Source organism: Phascolarctos cinereus, unplaced genomic scaffold, assembly GCF_003287225.1.
Source record: "Phascolarctos cinereus isolate Bilbo 61053 unplaced genomic scaffold, phaCin_HiC Scaffold_5;HRSCAF=322, whole genome shotgun sequence".
Classification (NCBI taxonomy): domain Eukaryota; kingdom Metazoa; phylum Chordata; class Mammalia; order Diprotodontia; family Phascolarctidae; genus Phascolarctos; species Phascolarctos cinereus.
This window is the reverse complement of record NW_027555958.1, coordinates 348235944-348252809: the sequence shown is the minus strand read 5'-3', so window position 1 is coordinate 348252809 and position 16866 is coordinate 348235944. Positions and strand designations below refer to the sequence as shown.

At 39.0% G+C, this 16866-nt stretch overlaps 1 protein-coding gene and 1 pseudogene across 1 annotated transcript in view; both read right to left on the bottom strand.

Annotated features, from left to right (window-relative positions):
- SPMIP3 (sperm microtubule inner protein 3) overlaps window positions 1–16866 on the bottom strand; it is a 43771-nt gene that overhangs the window by 11306 nt on the left and 15599 nt on the right. The window contains exons 4-5 of the mRNA XM_020982094.2: window positions 8314–8409; window positions 6178–6353 (exon numbers count right to left, since the gene is read on the bottom strand). Coding sequence (XP_020837753.1) covers window positions 6178–6353; window positions 8314–8409 — 272 coding nt within the window. The remainder of the gene's footprint in view (window positions 1–6177; window positions 6354–8313; window positions 8410–16866) is intronic.
- On the bottom strand, window positions 15243–16215 carry LOC110205421 (spermidine synthase pseudogene; annotated as a pseudogene).

Sequence of the window (16866 nt, the reverse complement as noted above, 5' to 3'; positions counted from 1 at the left end):
TATACAACGAACAGTAGTAAATGACCATACTAATCTAGTGTTTGATAAACTCAAAGAGAAAGATAAACTTTTGGGACAAAAGTTTGACAGAAGTTGCTGGGAAAACTGGAAAGCAGGCCAACATCTCACTCCATTTATCAAGAAAAGGCCATCATGGATAAATGATTTTAGACATAAAGGGTGATATCATAAGTAAACTAAGGGACCATGGAAAAATGTACCTGGTAGATTTATGGATAAAGGGAGAATTTATGACCAAACAACAGATTGAGGAGATTATAGGAAGCAAAATAGATGATTTTAATTACATGAAATTAAAAAGCTTTTTTGCACAAACAAAACTAATGTAGCAAAACTTAGAAGGAAAAGAGGAAACTAGGGAGGAAATTGCAGCAAATTTTTCTGATAAAGGCCTCCTAATTTTTCAAATATATAGGGAACTGCACCAAATTTATAAAAAATAAGAGCCATTCTCCAGGTGATAAGTGGTCAAAAGATATGAATAGCCAATTTTCAGAAGAAGAAATCAAAGCTATCACATGAAAAAAATGTTCTAAATCACAACTGAGTAGAGAAATGCAAATTAAAACAGCTCTGAGATATTACCTCACACCTTTCAGATTGGCTAACATGACAGAAAAAGAAAATAAGAAATGCTGGGAGGGGTTATGTAAAAATTAGGACTATCATTCTGGGAAGCAATTTGAAACTATGTTCAAAGGGCTATAAAACTGTATATAACCTTTGATCCAGCAATACCACTACTAAGTGTGTATCCCAAGGAGATCAAAGAAAAGGGAAAAGAACCTCTTTTTACAAAAATATTTATAGCAGCTCTTTTTATGGTGACAAAGAACTGGAAATTGAGGGGATGCCTATCAGTTGGGGGAATGGCTGAACAAGTTGTGGCATATGATTGTAATAAAATGTTATTGTGCTATAAGAAATGATAAACAGGATGATTTCAGAAAAACCTGTAAAGACTTACATGAACTGATGCAGAGTGAAGTGAGCATAAGCAGGAGAACATTGTACAAAGTAACAGCAATATTGTAAGGATGATCAACTGTGAAAGACTTAGCTACCCTATTCGAGACAATGATCCAAGACAATTCCAAATGACCCATGATGAAAAATGCTGTCCACCTCCAAAAAGAGAATTGATGAACTCTGAATGCAAATTGAGGCATAATTTTTTCGTCTGTCTTTATTTTTGCTGTTTTATTTTATGTTTTCTTTTGCAACATGGATATAGAAATACATTTGTCATAACCTTACATGCATAATCAAAATCAAAGTGCTTGCCTTCTCAAGGAACAAGGAGGGTGTGGGAGGGATGGAGAGAATTTGGAACTTAAAATTATTTGAAATGATTGTTACATTTTTTACATGTAATTGGAAAATAATGAAGCTAAAATAATTTAAAAATAAAATAAAGATGTTACACTCAGTTGATATGTTGGTTAGTTTACTGCTTAAAAAAGGCATCTTCTCTTTTTTATTTTTCTGTGATGAAATGTCTTACTGGGTAGAAGTGAGAAGAGGTATACATTTGTAAATGATGGGAATATAAAAATAAAAGATGCCAACAAAAAAAAACTTGTTTTAAAAAAAAGAAAAAATAAAGACACAAGGAAGAAAATCAAGCCCTCTATATAGTTCTTTCACAGTGGTGAACGCACAGTTCTGGATAAATGATAGCCTTCATTTTTTAAACTTTTTTATTTTTAGTATTCATTTTAAAATTTTTGAGTTCTAAATTCTTTCTTTCCCTCCCTGCAGTCATTCCTCCATCCGTTGAGAAGGCAAGCAATATGACACCCATACATATGTAGTCATGACAAAAAAAAAAATCTGTTATCAGCCATATTGCCAATAAAAAAAAAGCAAGAAAAATAAAGTGAAAAACTATATACTTCGATCTGCTCTCAGAGTCCATCAGTTCTCTGTCTGAAGGTGGAAAGCATTTTTCAATATGAGTCCTTCAGAATTGTTTTGGATCATTGCATTGGTCAGTATTGATCAGAGTAGCTGTCTTTCACAGTTAATCATCATGAAATATTGCTGTTACTAGGTACAATGTTCTCCTGATTTGCTCACTTCACTTTGTATCAATTTATATAAATCTTTCCAAGTGTTTCTGAAACCATTCTTCTCACCATTCTTAGAGCACAATATCTTCCATCACAATCATATACGACAACTTGTTTAGCCATTCCCCAATTGGTGGGCATCCCCTGAATTTCCAAGCCTCTGCCACCACAAAAGGAGCTAATAACCTTCATTATTACAGCTCTAGAATCAAGAAGCCCAGGGCACATTTTCCCATGCTCCCCTAGTTTCCTTATGATATCACCCTTTATGTCTAAAATCATTTATCCATTATGGCCTTTTCTTGATAAATGGTGTGAGATGTTGGCCTATGCCTAGTTTCTGTCAAACTGCTTTCCAGTTTTCTCAGCAACTTCTGTCTAACTTTTGTCCCAAAAGTTTATCTTTTTGTTTGAATTTATCAAACACTAGATTAGTATGGTCATTTGCTACTGTTCGTTGTGTACCTAATCTATTCCACTGAATCACTCAGCTGAGCCACCAGCAGTACATTGCTGTTCTAATTTTCACATATTCTCTGTAGCATTTCTCATTTTCTTTTTCTGTCATGTTAGCCAATCTGAAAGGTGTGAGGTAATATCTTAGAGCTATTTTAATTTGCATTTCTCTAAACAGTAGTGATTTAGAAGCCCCGCAGCCTTTATTCTAGCATGGGGAGTTCTTAACGTTTTTTTGTGTCATGGACCCATTGGACTGAACTCTCCATCAGAATCATGTTGTTAAATGCAGAAAATAAAATACATAAGATTATAAAGGACATGGATTGTTTTGAGATATAGTTATCAAAATATTTTCAAAAGTTCTTGATGCAGAGTGAAGTGAGCAGAACAATTTATATAAGAACAATGCTATAACAAAATTATGCTTTTTGTACAGGCTAGCAGGTGCCACAGTGAACAGAGTACTGGACCTGGAGTCAGGAAGAACTGAGTTCAAATCTGGCCTCAGCCACTTAGTAGCTATGTGACCCTGGGCAAGTCACTTAACGTCAGCCTACCTCAGTTTCATCAACTGTATAATGAGCATTATAATAGCACCTACTTCATGGGGCTGTTGTGAGGATCAAAAGAGATAATATGTTTAGAGTGCCGACCATGCTTACATAAATGCTTATTCTTTTCCCTTTGCCATACCCTTTCAATTTGACTCCCCTGCACCTGGCTGTTTCTTTTCTACTGTCTGTGCCCTGTCATCATCTCTTTTCTTTTCCTTCTGATGAAAGCCTTTTCTTTTCCTTTGCTAGGCAATGGGGTTAGGTGACTTGCACAAGGTCACACAGCTAGTGAGTCTCAAGTGTCTGAGGCCAGTTTTGAACTTAGGTCCTCCTGACTCCAGGGCCGGTGCTTTATCCACTGTGCCACCTAGCTGCCCCTCAAAGCCTTTTCTTACATGATCTTTAGGACCTCCAGTCAGTCTCTTGCTTGACTGATGCAGAAAATGCAGGCACCTCAGGCTAAACATGGGTCCTTAAGGGGCAGTGTTGAGTATGGGCACAAGTAAACATCTGTTCTCTATCATATTGCTTGTTGAGAGCAGCTAGGTGGTGCAGTGATTAAAGGTTGGGTCCAGAGTCAGGAAGACTCCTCTTTCTCAGTTCAAATCTGGCCTCAGACACTTACTAGCTATGTGACCCCGGGCAAGTCACTTAACTCTGCCTCAGTTTCCTCATCTGTAAAATAAGCTGGAAAAGAAAATAGCAAACCATGCCAGTATCTTTGCAAAGAAAACCCCAGATGAGGTCATGAAGAGTCAGACATAAATGAAACTACTGAACAACAACATATAATGTTGCTTGCAGTTTTAGTTATTGACTTATTGTGTATGTTTTCTTTCACCATTTAGATCTGTACTCTTCTACTCTGTCTTACACATCTTCCTGTCACCAACACTTGGGCTGTTCCTGTGAGTGGTATATGTCCAATAACTGTCTTAGTAATAAATGATATGTATACAGCATGTTAAAATTTGTGAAGCACTACATTGTTCTGTTGAGAATCTCACAACCCTGTGACATAGATATCAGTGATATTATTAGCCCCATTTTACAGATGAGGAAACTGAGGCATAGAACGGGTTAAGTGACTTGACTAAGGTCACATGGCTAGTAAATGTCAGAGGCAGGATCCCTCTTTCTTCACGTTTCTATCCAGCATGATAATATTCAGTCCTCCTCCTCAAAGCTGCCTCTTGAATGACTAATTAAAAATAGTCTCTGCTAATGAGTCTTCTAAGGCTGTCTCTGTCTGGTCTTCTTTCCTTATCACTCTGTCCCAGTGGCATAGTAGTAGAGCACTGGGAGTGGAGGCAGGAGGACCTGAGTTCAAATTCAGCCTCAGACACCAGTTGTGTGATTGGCAACTCACTTAACCTCAGTCTGCCTCAGCTTCCTCAACTGTAAAATAGTGATGATAACAGTACCTATCTCCCAGGACCTGTGGGAGTATCAAGTGAGATGCTATTTGTAAAGCACTTAGCCCAATGCCTGACACATAGCAGACACTATATAAATGCTGATGCTTCTCTCTTTCTCCTTGCCCAGCTCCTGGAGTGTTCTCCTTTCTTGCCTATGCTTCCTAGCTTCCCTGGTGTCCTTCCAGACTTAGTTCAAATGCCACCTTCTGCAGAAATAACCAGAACTACTAGTGTCTTCCTTCCAAGATTACTTTCATTTGCACTGCAGATAACTGATATAGATATTGTTACTTGCCTGTTCTTTCCCCCATTACAAGGTATGCTTCTTGAGGGCAGGATCTTTGCATCTGCCTGTCTGTGTATTCCTGGTGCTTAGCACAGTATCTGGCCTATAGAAAGTCTTTAATGCTGACTGACTGGCAAAGGCATAAATCACTTTACAAAGCCACCAATCATAATAATGATAATCGACGTTTATATTATGCTTCAAAGTCTGTGAAGAACTAGCATGTAGTAGTGCATAGAATGCCAAGGTTGGAACCAGGAAAATTTGGGGTCAAAGTCCATCCCTGGAATTTATTAGCTGAGGCGGGTATGTGGCCTGGTGCAAAGCATACTGGACATGGACTTGAGAAGACTTGCCCCAGATTTTTACTAGTTTTATGACTCAGGGAGGGTTACAATCTTCCTTAGCCTCAATTTCCTCATCTGTAAAAAGGGAACAATTATTGTACTTACCTCATAGAGTTATTGTGAAGATCAAATAAGATAGCTATGTAAAATGCCTTGCAAACATTACAGCACTCGAAAGCTAGCTACTATCATTATTATAACCCTGGACAAGTCACTTAATCTCTGGTTGTAATCTGATTTTTTGAATGCCATTCCCACATCAAGAATTCCCTACATGGATGAAATTGAAGATTCTTTGTACATTCAGATTTGCAGTGTTTTAAGGTACGTTACTTCATCTTATCTTTCCAATAACCCTTTCAGGTAAATACCGCTGATATTTCTGTCTACATTCCACAGATGAGGAGACTGAAAGTCAGAAAACTTGAATGACTTTCTCATGGTTACATAGCTAGTGAGTGTCAGAGGTGTGATTCGAACCACTGTATAAAGTGGGCCCTTCCCTTGTTCTCAACTTGGATTAAATGCATTAGTCTGACCTAGGAGCCTGCAAGAACAATTATAGTTGTCATAGGTTATCAATTGGAAGAATACTGGTAAATGCTTTTTTTTGGAAAATTATTCTAACTCAGAATTTATACTGTCCTATGTATATATTCGACATATGTCATATGTATATATGTGTATATTAAACAGCACACTCTTCTGAAGTCCCTTTTCCTTAACAGACACTATAATTAGTTTAGAAATGGTAATGAGGCTCTCTGCAGAGCAATCAGACACGAAGACCTTTCCATTCATAAGAAGGTGGGTAAATTCTTCGCTGAGGCATTGGGGGAGAGAGGTTAGGAGTTCCTATCTAGGCACTGGCCATTTCAGACCGCCTCTTCTACTTTGAATACTTCCCATAGGGCAAGGTGCTAATCTATGACCTAGTCTTTAAGGTAAGAAAGGACCAGTTTGCCCAAAGGTAGATTAGGATATAATTCAGAAGAATTCTGAGCACTTGGCTCAACTTACCGAATTTGTAAAATGGCAAAGAGAAGGCTCTTTGGTAAGTGGTTTCATTGTACCACCCCTTGAATGGTTGTTGATCCTTCCTTCGATGACAAATGTAGTTGGTAAGGGTTATTTGGTCAAACTGAACTTGATAAGAACTTTTTGGCTGGTAATAAGGTCTCCAGTCTTCGGGATGCCTTAAAGAAAGTAGGAGGAGCTTGTTGAACACATATCATATAGGTAAGCCATTCTATTTGTCTAAGACTGCCTCTGACAAGCTTTCATTCTTCCCAGAAGCAGTTGTTGGGTTCATCACTTTTAATAAGGTATCAAGTCTTCGAAGATTCAGTGTTTTTAGTGACTCAGTTAAATTCTGTTCCATTTCATTCAATAAGCTTTATGTACTCCTATGTACATGGATCTATGCTAGGCATGCCCAATTCTGGCATAAATACATACACACATAACATACATATATTTATATATACTTATACATACAAAAGAATGAGTGGTGGTAACAGTAGTAGTAGTGGTAGTGAGGGGACAGGAGTGAGATCAGTAAAAGCTATGGAGCTTAGTGAACATCTTTGAGTGAGTTGAGTTTGACGTGAGCCTCAAAAGGAGCGAGTGATTTTAAGAGATGGTTGTTGTTGTTTGTCCTTCATTGTCAAAGAGGACCATGACATCAGGAAGGTGATGCCATGACTTGCAAGTGAATTGGATTTAAGTGAGGGAGAGCTGTGCAAAGTCACCATCCTCACTCTCTCCTCTGGAGCCATCTGAGTCCGGTGGCAAGATGACTGTAGATGGCCACTCTAAGAGATTAAGGTGTGGAGGGAAAGCATTCTCAGTGTGGGGGACCTCTTGTGCAAAGACATGGAGGTGGGAGATGAAATATCATGTATGGGGAGCAGCTTATCTGTTAGTTTGGCTGGAACACAGAGAGTATGAGACGGATTAAATATGAAATCAGTCTGGAAAGATAGATTGGATCCAAAATGTGAAGAATTTTAAATGCCAAACAAAGGAGTTTGCATTTAATACTAGAGGCAATAGGTAGCCTTTGAAGTTTCTTGAGCCAGGGAGCAATGTGATTAGATCAGGGCTTGAGAAATGTCAGATTATATTTAGAGTTGAAAAGAACCTTAGAGGTCATCTAGCACAAACCCTTCATTTTTACAGATGAGCAAGCTGAGGGCATGATAGGGAAATTACTTGTGCAAGGTCACATAGGTAGTGAGTGGTAGAACTAGGATTTGAATTTTGGTCTCACAACTCTCAGTTCAGTTCTTTTTCAACTATATCATGTGGCAACTATGTGGATGAAAGAATGTTGATGGGATAACTTGGAGACAGGAAGGCCAATTAGGAGACCATTACAATAATCCAAGTGAGAGATGGTGAAAATCTGAATGAATGTACTGGCCATGTGACTGGACAAGAGATTGTAGAGGTAAGTCTACAAAAATTGGCAAGTGATTAGATGTGGGGGTTGATAGTTGAAGAAAGTATAAAAAACTGAGGATCAATCTGAGGTTTCAATACTGGATAATTGGAAGGATGGTAGTGTCCTGAACAGACATTAAAAAACAAACAAACAAACATTTGAAAGAAGGTTGAGTTAAAAAAAAAAGTCATTAGTTCCACTCTGAACATGCTGAGTTTGAAGTGCCAATGCAGGCAACTAAAGGCTAGATATGTAGATTTGGGTATCAGATCAGCAAGAAAATATAAAGAAAGAAGAGAGTCCTAGACAGTGCCCTAGGGCACACCCATGACTAGGGAGTGGGATATGGATAATGTCCATGCAAAGGAGACTAACAGTTTGACAGGAAGAGAACCATGAGAGAGTAATATCGGGAAAATGCAGGGACAAGAATATCTATGAGGAAAGGAAGGTCAATAATGTCAAATGCTTCAGAGCAGACCTCGGATGACAGCCTTTACTCTTGATATCATAGATCATTAGGGCTAAGAGGGTCTTAGACTTAGAGTAATGCGATAACAAACACCCACTGACAGATGAAGACGCTCAGACCCAAAAAAGGAAAATGATTTGCCCAAAATAAAATTAGGTAGTTCTAAACTTGCACTAAATTAATTCTTGCATTTCTTTCATGAACTTCTTTGAAATTACAAACTAAGAACTTGTCTCACCCAGGAGGTCTCTGAAGTTCCTTAGCATAATGGAGTTTTGCCAATTGCCCAGTATAATATCCATTGATGTACTTTCCTTGATGAAGAATACACAATCTAGGGGGAGAAAGCATAGAATTAGCAGAGAAACAATATTTTGAGGAATGTCATATAATTAGTTTAAGAAATTAGTTCCATTTTTAGTGCAAAGAGCTTTGTTTGGGAAGTTTGGTAGTTATATAGGGTGTACCAAAAGTCCTAGTGAGGTTGTAAGATTTAATAGTTTTAAGCTATTATCTCAGAGCTGTTGTGAGGAATCAAAACTTAAACCCGGATGAAGACTTTTGGGACACCCTGTATATCACATCATACATCATCTCGCTTGATCCTAATCACAATACTAAGGTAAGTGCTACCCTTATTTTTGTTCCCATTTTACAGATGGCAAAACTGAGGCTGAGAGTGAATAAGTGACTTGCCAGAGTTACACAGGAAATAAATGTTATAGGCAAGGTTTGAACTCAGATATGCCTGGATCTAACGCTAGTATTCTATCCAAATGCTACACTGTCAGGGGAAAGGATCAACATGAAGAGCTAGCTGGAAAAATGAAAGATTAGAAAGGATTCATGCTAAAGATACACTTTAAAAGCTTTTTTTTCCCCCAAAATATTTCTTAGATTCGTGTTTTATTTAAAAATAAAATTTTCAAAGAAGTCATTGTAACTATTTAATAAATGTGAAATTGTCTTACCTCCCTATGGACCCTGGCCACTTCCCACCCTAATTCTATCTAGGCTCCATTCTCCCCAGGCCACATGGTCCACGTCCCTGGCATTCTATTGCCCCACTGTCCCTGCAAACTACTTGGCCACTCCTAGATCCCTCCCACAGTCTTTCTGTATATAAGGTCCATCTTGTCTCCGTTAAGGTGCTCAGATTCTTATAATCTAGCCACTGCTCAGATTCTTACAATTTAGCCAATAGCTTACTAGTGTTCAAACTCCTTAAGAGCCTGCCCAATATGATGGATGTTCTAATAAACCTTGTCTTTGGCTGAAAAAAAAAGTGAGCTGAAGTGGTGTGAAAGCTGACTAGTTTTAAGTGTAAATTGATCAGTTAACCACCATGTACTTTTAGAACATATCCTGTGCCTTCATGGAATTTACAATTTCATTAGAGAGGCATAAATAACAACAAAAAAAAACTAGATCGCAAACTCCTTACTAGACTGCAGATTCCTATTGAATGGCAAGCTTTTTGAGGGCAAGGACCAATTTCTCATAATCAAGGGTCTGATAAACCTGAGAACACAAAGAAGATTCTCCCTATTTGACAAGAACTCTTGGGAATCTGAAAAGCATATTCTTTATAGAAATGAAAGAAAACTTGAATAATTAGAAAGATATTAATTGCTGCTAATAAAAATGCCATTACTACCTACATTAATTTACAGATTCAGTGTCATACCAACCAAACTACCAATGGGTTACACTATGGCACAGGACTGTGTAAAAATTATACCTTCTTCTGATCCCCCTGACCACTTACTTCCCTCCTCCACACCCCTTCTAACTGATGTAGTGAGTTATAAATAGCTAGCATAAAGTAATAATAGTAGAAAGTAAGATTGCAAAAAGGAACCTAGAAGTCTCTAACAGATTGTCCCATAAATTAAGGGAGCACAACAGTTACCTGCAAACTTCTCATAGATTAGGGAGCATAGGAGCCACTGGAAACTCTCATACATTAACTAAGGTCACATCTTGAGACTATGTGCGAAATGAGGGGAAGCCAGCTAGGCTTTACTGTAATGGATCTTCAATCCTGCCAGATGCCCATGTAAGCTTCAGATAAACCCTAGTAAGATCAGCAGAACACCAGCAAATATTATGCTAATGAATTAACCCTAAGGTGTTGCAGGTAACTTTGAGATGATGTGTATATGTTAATGAACTAACCTTAAGGTGGCATGGATAGTCCCTTCACCACCAAAATCCTATAAAAATGAGACCCCAAACTCCTGCTCTTTTGAGCACGCTTCCATTTGCTACAGTTCTATGCATCCTGAGTGCTCCCAACTCTGATCCATGGTTATTTGATTGTCTGTGCCCTTTCTCATTCCCATTCTGTTCCCCATGCTGCCTGACTTCCTCTACCACTCCACCCCCTGTTCCATCTACTTCTGCACCCCTGTGCTGTTTGCCTCTGTATTCTCTGTACTTTGTTAAAGGGTGATTGAAACATTACTCTCTAATTGCTGACATTATGGTTTTTCCTGGAGAGTATGCAAAGAACTGAGCATACTTGCCCCCTACTTGACACAGAGGACCCTCTTGTAGTCCTATTCCCTTGGCCACAATTATTAATTTCATAAATCAATTGGTAATTTCAGAAACAAATTGTAACAAAATTCATCTGGAGGAATAAAAGGTCAAGAATCTCATGGAAAATCATGAAAAAAAAGCGGGCAAGTGGTGGGCCTAGCAGTATGAAATCTCAAACAATATTACAAAGCAATAATCATAAAAGCTATTTGGCACTGGTTAAAAATAGAAAAGCTGAATAGTGGAACAGAGAGATGTGCAAGATTCATAAGCACCCAAACAGTAACTTAGTGTTTGATAAATTCAAAGACACCAAATATTGGGTAAGGACTCATTATGTGACAAAAACTGGAAATAATCTAGCAAAAATCAAGTTTAAACCAACATCTCACACCACATACCACAATAACTCCAAATAGATACATAACAAATATAAAAAAGCAACATCACAAACAAATTCGAGTGGCAGGGAGATTTTTTCAGAACTGTGGGAAGGAGAGAGTTCTTGACCAAGCAAGACAGAGATGATTACAGAAGAAAATGAACAATTTTGAGTATATAAAACAAGGCAATTTAGCAAAACAATATGAAAAGAATACCACAAGTCATTAATAAGAGAAATGCAAATGAAAGCAACTCTGAGGTTCTGTGTTACACCCATCAGGTTGGCAAATATCTTCAAGGATGAAAAATGGAAAAGATTCATAAAAATTATATTGACAAACTGTTTTCTCCCTCAAGGCTAGTAGAATCTTTGTACTTGGACTCTATCCTCACAGTCCCTAATGTGCTTGTAGAAGAGGTAGAATAGTTAGATCCAGTATATGTAGAGAAGATCCATGCCAGAGGCAGTACAATTGTAAATGGATTAAGGGACCAAAATACAAGACTTTGAAGGAAGGGAAGTTGCCAAAAGTGGGGAAAAATCTTTGACCCCCCCAAAAAAAGGTGACGGAAAGAATGTCAATAACTACTGTAATAAATGAATTTCTGGCTCAGGCTTTTTTGCAACTGTGCTAAGAAAAAGTCAGCCACAGAATCTATCTTGAGCTTCCTGACCTTGTTCACTTGAAGGAGGCAGGTCATTTCTCCTACTGAAGTTTGCAAAACATCAAGCTTGAGACACAAATAATAGCTCCAGGTTTTACCAGCTAGTTCCATGACCTTCCTGATACAGGTATTCCCATCTTCCCCTTTCTGTTGTTTGTTTCCTGATGTGTAAAACTTTCCCTTCCCTTCTACTGTTTGTAAAATTCCATTGTATCCATTCTGCTTAATGTCCTCACATTCTATATAAGGTTGCTGAAACTGATACTCTAGGCTGAGTGATTGCTAAGTTTTCAGTGCAACCTATGCTCTGAGCATAGTAAAACCAGTTCTTTCCTATCTCTGCAGTGCTCATTGTTGATTAGCAGCAGCACTTGTCAGCAGACTCTTGGGACAATTTTGTCACACTACCAAACCTACCTACTCTCCCATTTTCTTCATGAGAGTTATATCATAAGAATATCCTTAATAACATAATTAGTAGGGGAAAACAGGATTTTTCAAGAGACATTCAACAATGGATCATATCAACCTCCAACAACTGAAAGATGTAGAAATTATTAATCCCACTATGCTTATTGTTTGTTGATTATGAAAAAGCATTTGATTCAGCAGAACAAAATCCCACCTCATGGACTCTTTTACAGCAAAGTGTCTCCCATCCATAATCAAGATCATTCAGGATTCGTTGGAATATTTAACAACAGAAACAACCTCTTCAAAAACTGACAATAAGCATTGAGTAAAACACAAAGAAAGGAAATGAATGCTCACCAAAGTCATTTGGCCCTGAGATAGAGGAGCTCTAGAACAGAGTCCTATTCAAAGAAGGATTCCCTATGGATGCTGAGGTCCTTCAGATGCTCTTATGAGCGTGTGCCGCTGTTGATTTCAGAAAGCCCTAGGATATTGCAAAGCCACTTGGGAGAGAACTTTGATCACTAAAAGGACTTTGGCTTGACCATTCACAGAAGAAAGACTCAGTGGAGAAGAGTATCTGTTGCTTGAATTTCAATGCACATTTGGATGGACACCTTAGAGCACTTATTGAATGGTATATAGATTTGGGACAGACAGTGTAGATGAACAATGAACTGGGCACAGAGTTAAAAAAAAAGGAGTAGACTAGTTGACTTTAAAAAATTACACAGTTCTTTTACTGACCTCTCCCCACTCCCTGAGGCTTCCTATGAAAGCAATGACCCATATTTTCAATACTACTGTTTTACCATCATGGCCACATGGCAGCAAGAAGTGGAACACTACTATCTGTGAAAAGCTATAGATGAATGTCTCACAAAGAACAATGAAGAGGCCCATGGTGGGTGTAAGCATATTGCAGTACGTAAGAGATGAGGAACTCTGAAGAACAGGAATAAAAGCTATTATCCAGGAATTGGATGACAGGAAGAGAAGATGGACTGGTCACATGGCAAGAGTGAAGGATGACAGGTAAGAATGATAAACAGAGTGCTCTGCTTGTGCCCTAGCAATGTTGGGAGAAATCTAAGAAGGCCTCTAATCTGTTAGGTGGACCCTACGCGGTGAACTTTGAGGAGAACATGCACAAAAATCACATAGAATGGAAAGGTATAAATTGGTATGATTTTGATCATTGAATGGAATTCCTGAATTAATGAGATCTCAAACCATTTGAGTATGAAGAATTCAGAGAAGCATCTCAATACATACAAACTGATACAAAGTGAAGCAAGCAGAACCAGGAAAGCAATATACACATTGATTACTAAAATGCAAATGGAAAAAACAATAGCAAAAAGGAAGGAAAGACAGAAAGAAGAAAAGAAAGAAAGAGAATACTGTTATTATAATGACCAAGAAGCTTGACCCTGGAGAAGAGTTCAGAAAATTAATTTTTCTCTCTTTTTTGCAGAGGCAGAGGGGTAGGGGAGTATTGGTGCTGTGTATTGCATAAGTTGTCATATGGCTGATTTTGCTCAAAAATTTAATGACTTTTTAAAAAAAAATTGTTACAAAGGATAGTTTGCTTAGTAGGAAAAGTAGGATGAATATATTCTGGAATGAAGGTGATGTCAAAACAAAAGAAATATAAATATAATAGGTTAGAAGTGGCAAATTCCAACTCATCCAATACAGCACTTTGTGTAACAGTTCAATAAATATTTGTTGACTGAATAAATGAATGAGACCAACAAAGTGGGGAAGTTTCATGGAAGTGGTGGTGTTTGAGCTAGCTTTGAGAGATTAATCATGAGATCATAGATTTAGTGATGGAAGTCATCCAACAGATTATCTCATCCAATGTTATTTTACAGATGAAGAAACCAAGGCCTGGAGAAGTTAAGCAACTTGACCAAAAGTAATGAATAGCATTGCTAGGAATTTAGACTCAGTTCTTCTGACTCTAAATCTAGCCCTCTTTTTGTTGCTCCAGGATGAGTAAGACATGAAAAGCCAAAAGGGATAAGAGAGAGTATTTCAGGCAAGAAAACCTGCATGAGGAAAGACATGGAAGTGGGAGTGGGCATCATGTTGATAAGGTAATGTCCAAACTAGAGTAGAGAGTGCAAGACAGTGTATATAAAGGGCTTGCCTGTATAAATAGAAGCATAGAGGAGTTCTGGTTTTCCAAGCAACCTCAGGAAGTCTGAGCCTGCCTACTGGTTGGAATCGTATAATAGGATCCTAAGTGTATAAGCAGCAGTGAGAATTTAGTCATAGGACAGGAGGTGAAGTGGAATAATGGTAGGGAATAGATGACATTTACAAATACAGAAAAGAGGAAACTGACAGCTTCCGTTGGAACCAAAACCCTGCTTATGTGAATCATAACCTCCATAAGACTAGAGACCTTGAGCAAACAGTCTAGCAGCCTGAGTGTCTGAAGAAGGCTCAAAAAGGTTCTGATTATGCACTGTAATTATCTTTAAAATCCACATGACATTGAAATGGCCCTCTCAAGAAAGTTATTTTTTCAACATTGAAAAACTTCAGAATTCTGATCATTGCACTGATCAGTTTTGACTTTAGACTTCCAATCTCATAATCAGCAGAGGGTGGACTATCAGTATCAATGAGGCATACATTTTTAGATAAGAGGTAGTATGATGATTTATTTGGCTTGACTGTAGCTATTTACTGGAAGAAGGATGATATAGATAGTAGGTGGAGGGGATCATTAGCAAGTGACTTTTTTTTTTAAAGAGAGTAAATAAAAATATTTTAAAAACAAAAAAAAGGAAAGTTGTTTTTATTCTTGGTTTTTTATGCTTGTTTCTAAGAGGGTATGACAAACGAGAACTTTATTGAAAGCCATGTCTCCAGTTGGCTAAATGCACTGTTTTTTTTTTCTATAGTTATAGATACTTAGAGGTGAGAAGGCTCATTCTGTATGCAGATGATCAATATTAATAGATGGCTAAGTGACCAGACTTGACAGAGACAGAGATGGACAGACAGACATCTTTTATTCTCCCCCCCTCCCACCCAGCAGAGCATGGCACAGGGAGCCCCTTGGTCATTTCCTGGGTTCAGTAATACTTGGTCAATGGGCAGGATGGCTGGTGAGGGGCAGTTCCTCAGTTGGTAGGGGGTGCTGAGTGCCAGTTGATGCCCTCAAAAAAGGAAGAAGGAATGGGTGCTTGTGACTTGTGTCTAGGAGAGGCCAAAGTAGGCATAGTGGTCTCCTCACACATTGCTCAGGTCTATGCAGGCAAACTTGGGCAGCACGAAGGCTGCATGGTGGGCATCCAAATTGTAATATCTGAGGTTCATTTTCTGTACTTGCTCCTGCATCAGCTGCTGCACTGGTTCCTGGAAGTTAGGGGTCAGGGTTTTACTGCAGAGCATGAAGCCAATCTGGCTGCTGGGGTAAGTGGGTATGGTGCAGTAGGCATATTCCACAACAGGGAACAGAGGCTTGCAGAAGCGACACACCTCCTTGATGAGGCACTCACTTTGATAGCAGAGGATCCCGTCATCTTTCAGTGCTGTCTTTGTCAGCTGGTAATACGACTGAACAAACCTTGGCAGGACTCGTGGAGACTGACGAGTCAGTGATGATGACATCAAAGGCATCCTGGTTCTGCTGCATGAATTCAAATCCATCTCTAATATGGAAGGTCAGCTTCTAGAGTAGCTCATGGCCATGCCCTCATAAATATTTCTTAGAGATTTGGGTCACATCCTTGTCAGTCTCACACTGGACCACAGACTCCATGGACTGATGCTTCACCATTTCCCGAAGGGCACCCCAGTACCCACCACCAATGATTAGCACCTTTCTTGGGCTGTGCCAGCTGCAGAGGGGCAGGTTGGTAATCATCTGGTATGAGAATTCATCCCTCTCTGTGCACTGGATGACTCCGTCCAGCATCAGGACGTTGCTGTAGGTCTTACTATGGAAGACTGGGATATCCTCATAGCTGGAGCGCTGGAACATCTCTTCCACTTGCAGAGGCATGGCCTGGCTGGGCCAAAAGCTGCATGTCTCCTGGAACCAACCTTTGCAGATGGTGGTGTGGCCTGGGCTCCGTGGCTGGGCCAGGGGATGCACAGGCCACTGCATCAATGGGGCCAGCAGCTCCAGCCCATCTGCCCTCCCACCTGCCTTAGCCACCTAAATGCCCTGTTAATGCAACTAAATGATTGAACAAGGAACAATGTCACCTATGCACAGTATTACCTAGGCACAGCTCTGATTATGAATCAAGAATCTGTGGAGTAAAAATGCTCCATAGAAATATGATATGCCTTTCATGGGACACTATGGTGTCATTAATTGAATGTTTATAAATGTAACCCATCTCAACCCCAACCCTTCCCCACCACCCATACAGCCTAATCAAATGATTTCAGCTCTTAAAATATTGAGAGGATTGAGCCTCTCTGGAATGTGCTCCCTCATCTCCCCTCCTCCATATCTCTCTTAACACAGGGCCTGGTACATAGTAAGTGCTTAATAAATGCTTATTGACAGATTGATATACCTGGAATAGGTGCTACAGATAGATAAGTTGGGCCTAACCTGAAATGAAGAAGTGAAGTGGGCTGTGTTGCCCTTGAGAAATTGTGCAGTGCTTTTACTGTTCTGAAGCCACCCCAACAAAGAACTTAAAAGTTATATAAAGAAGAGAGAAGGTAATAGGGGATGAATATGGAAAACCCTGTAAGAACAGTATCAGCAGTGCTAGAGCTCAGAATGAGTGGAGTCTGGGGA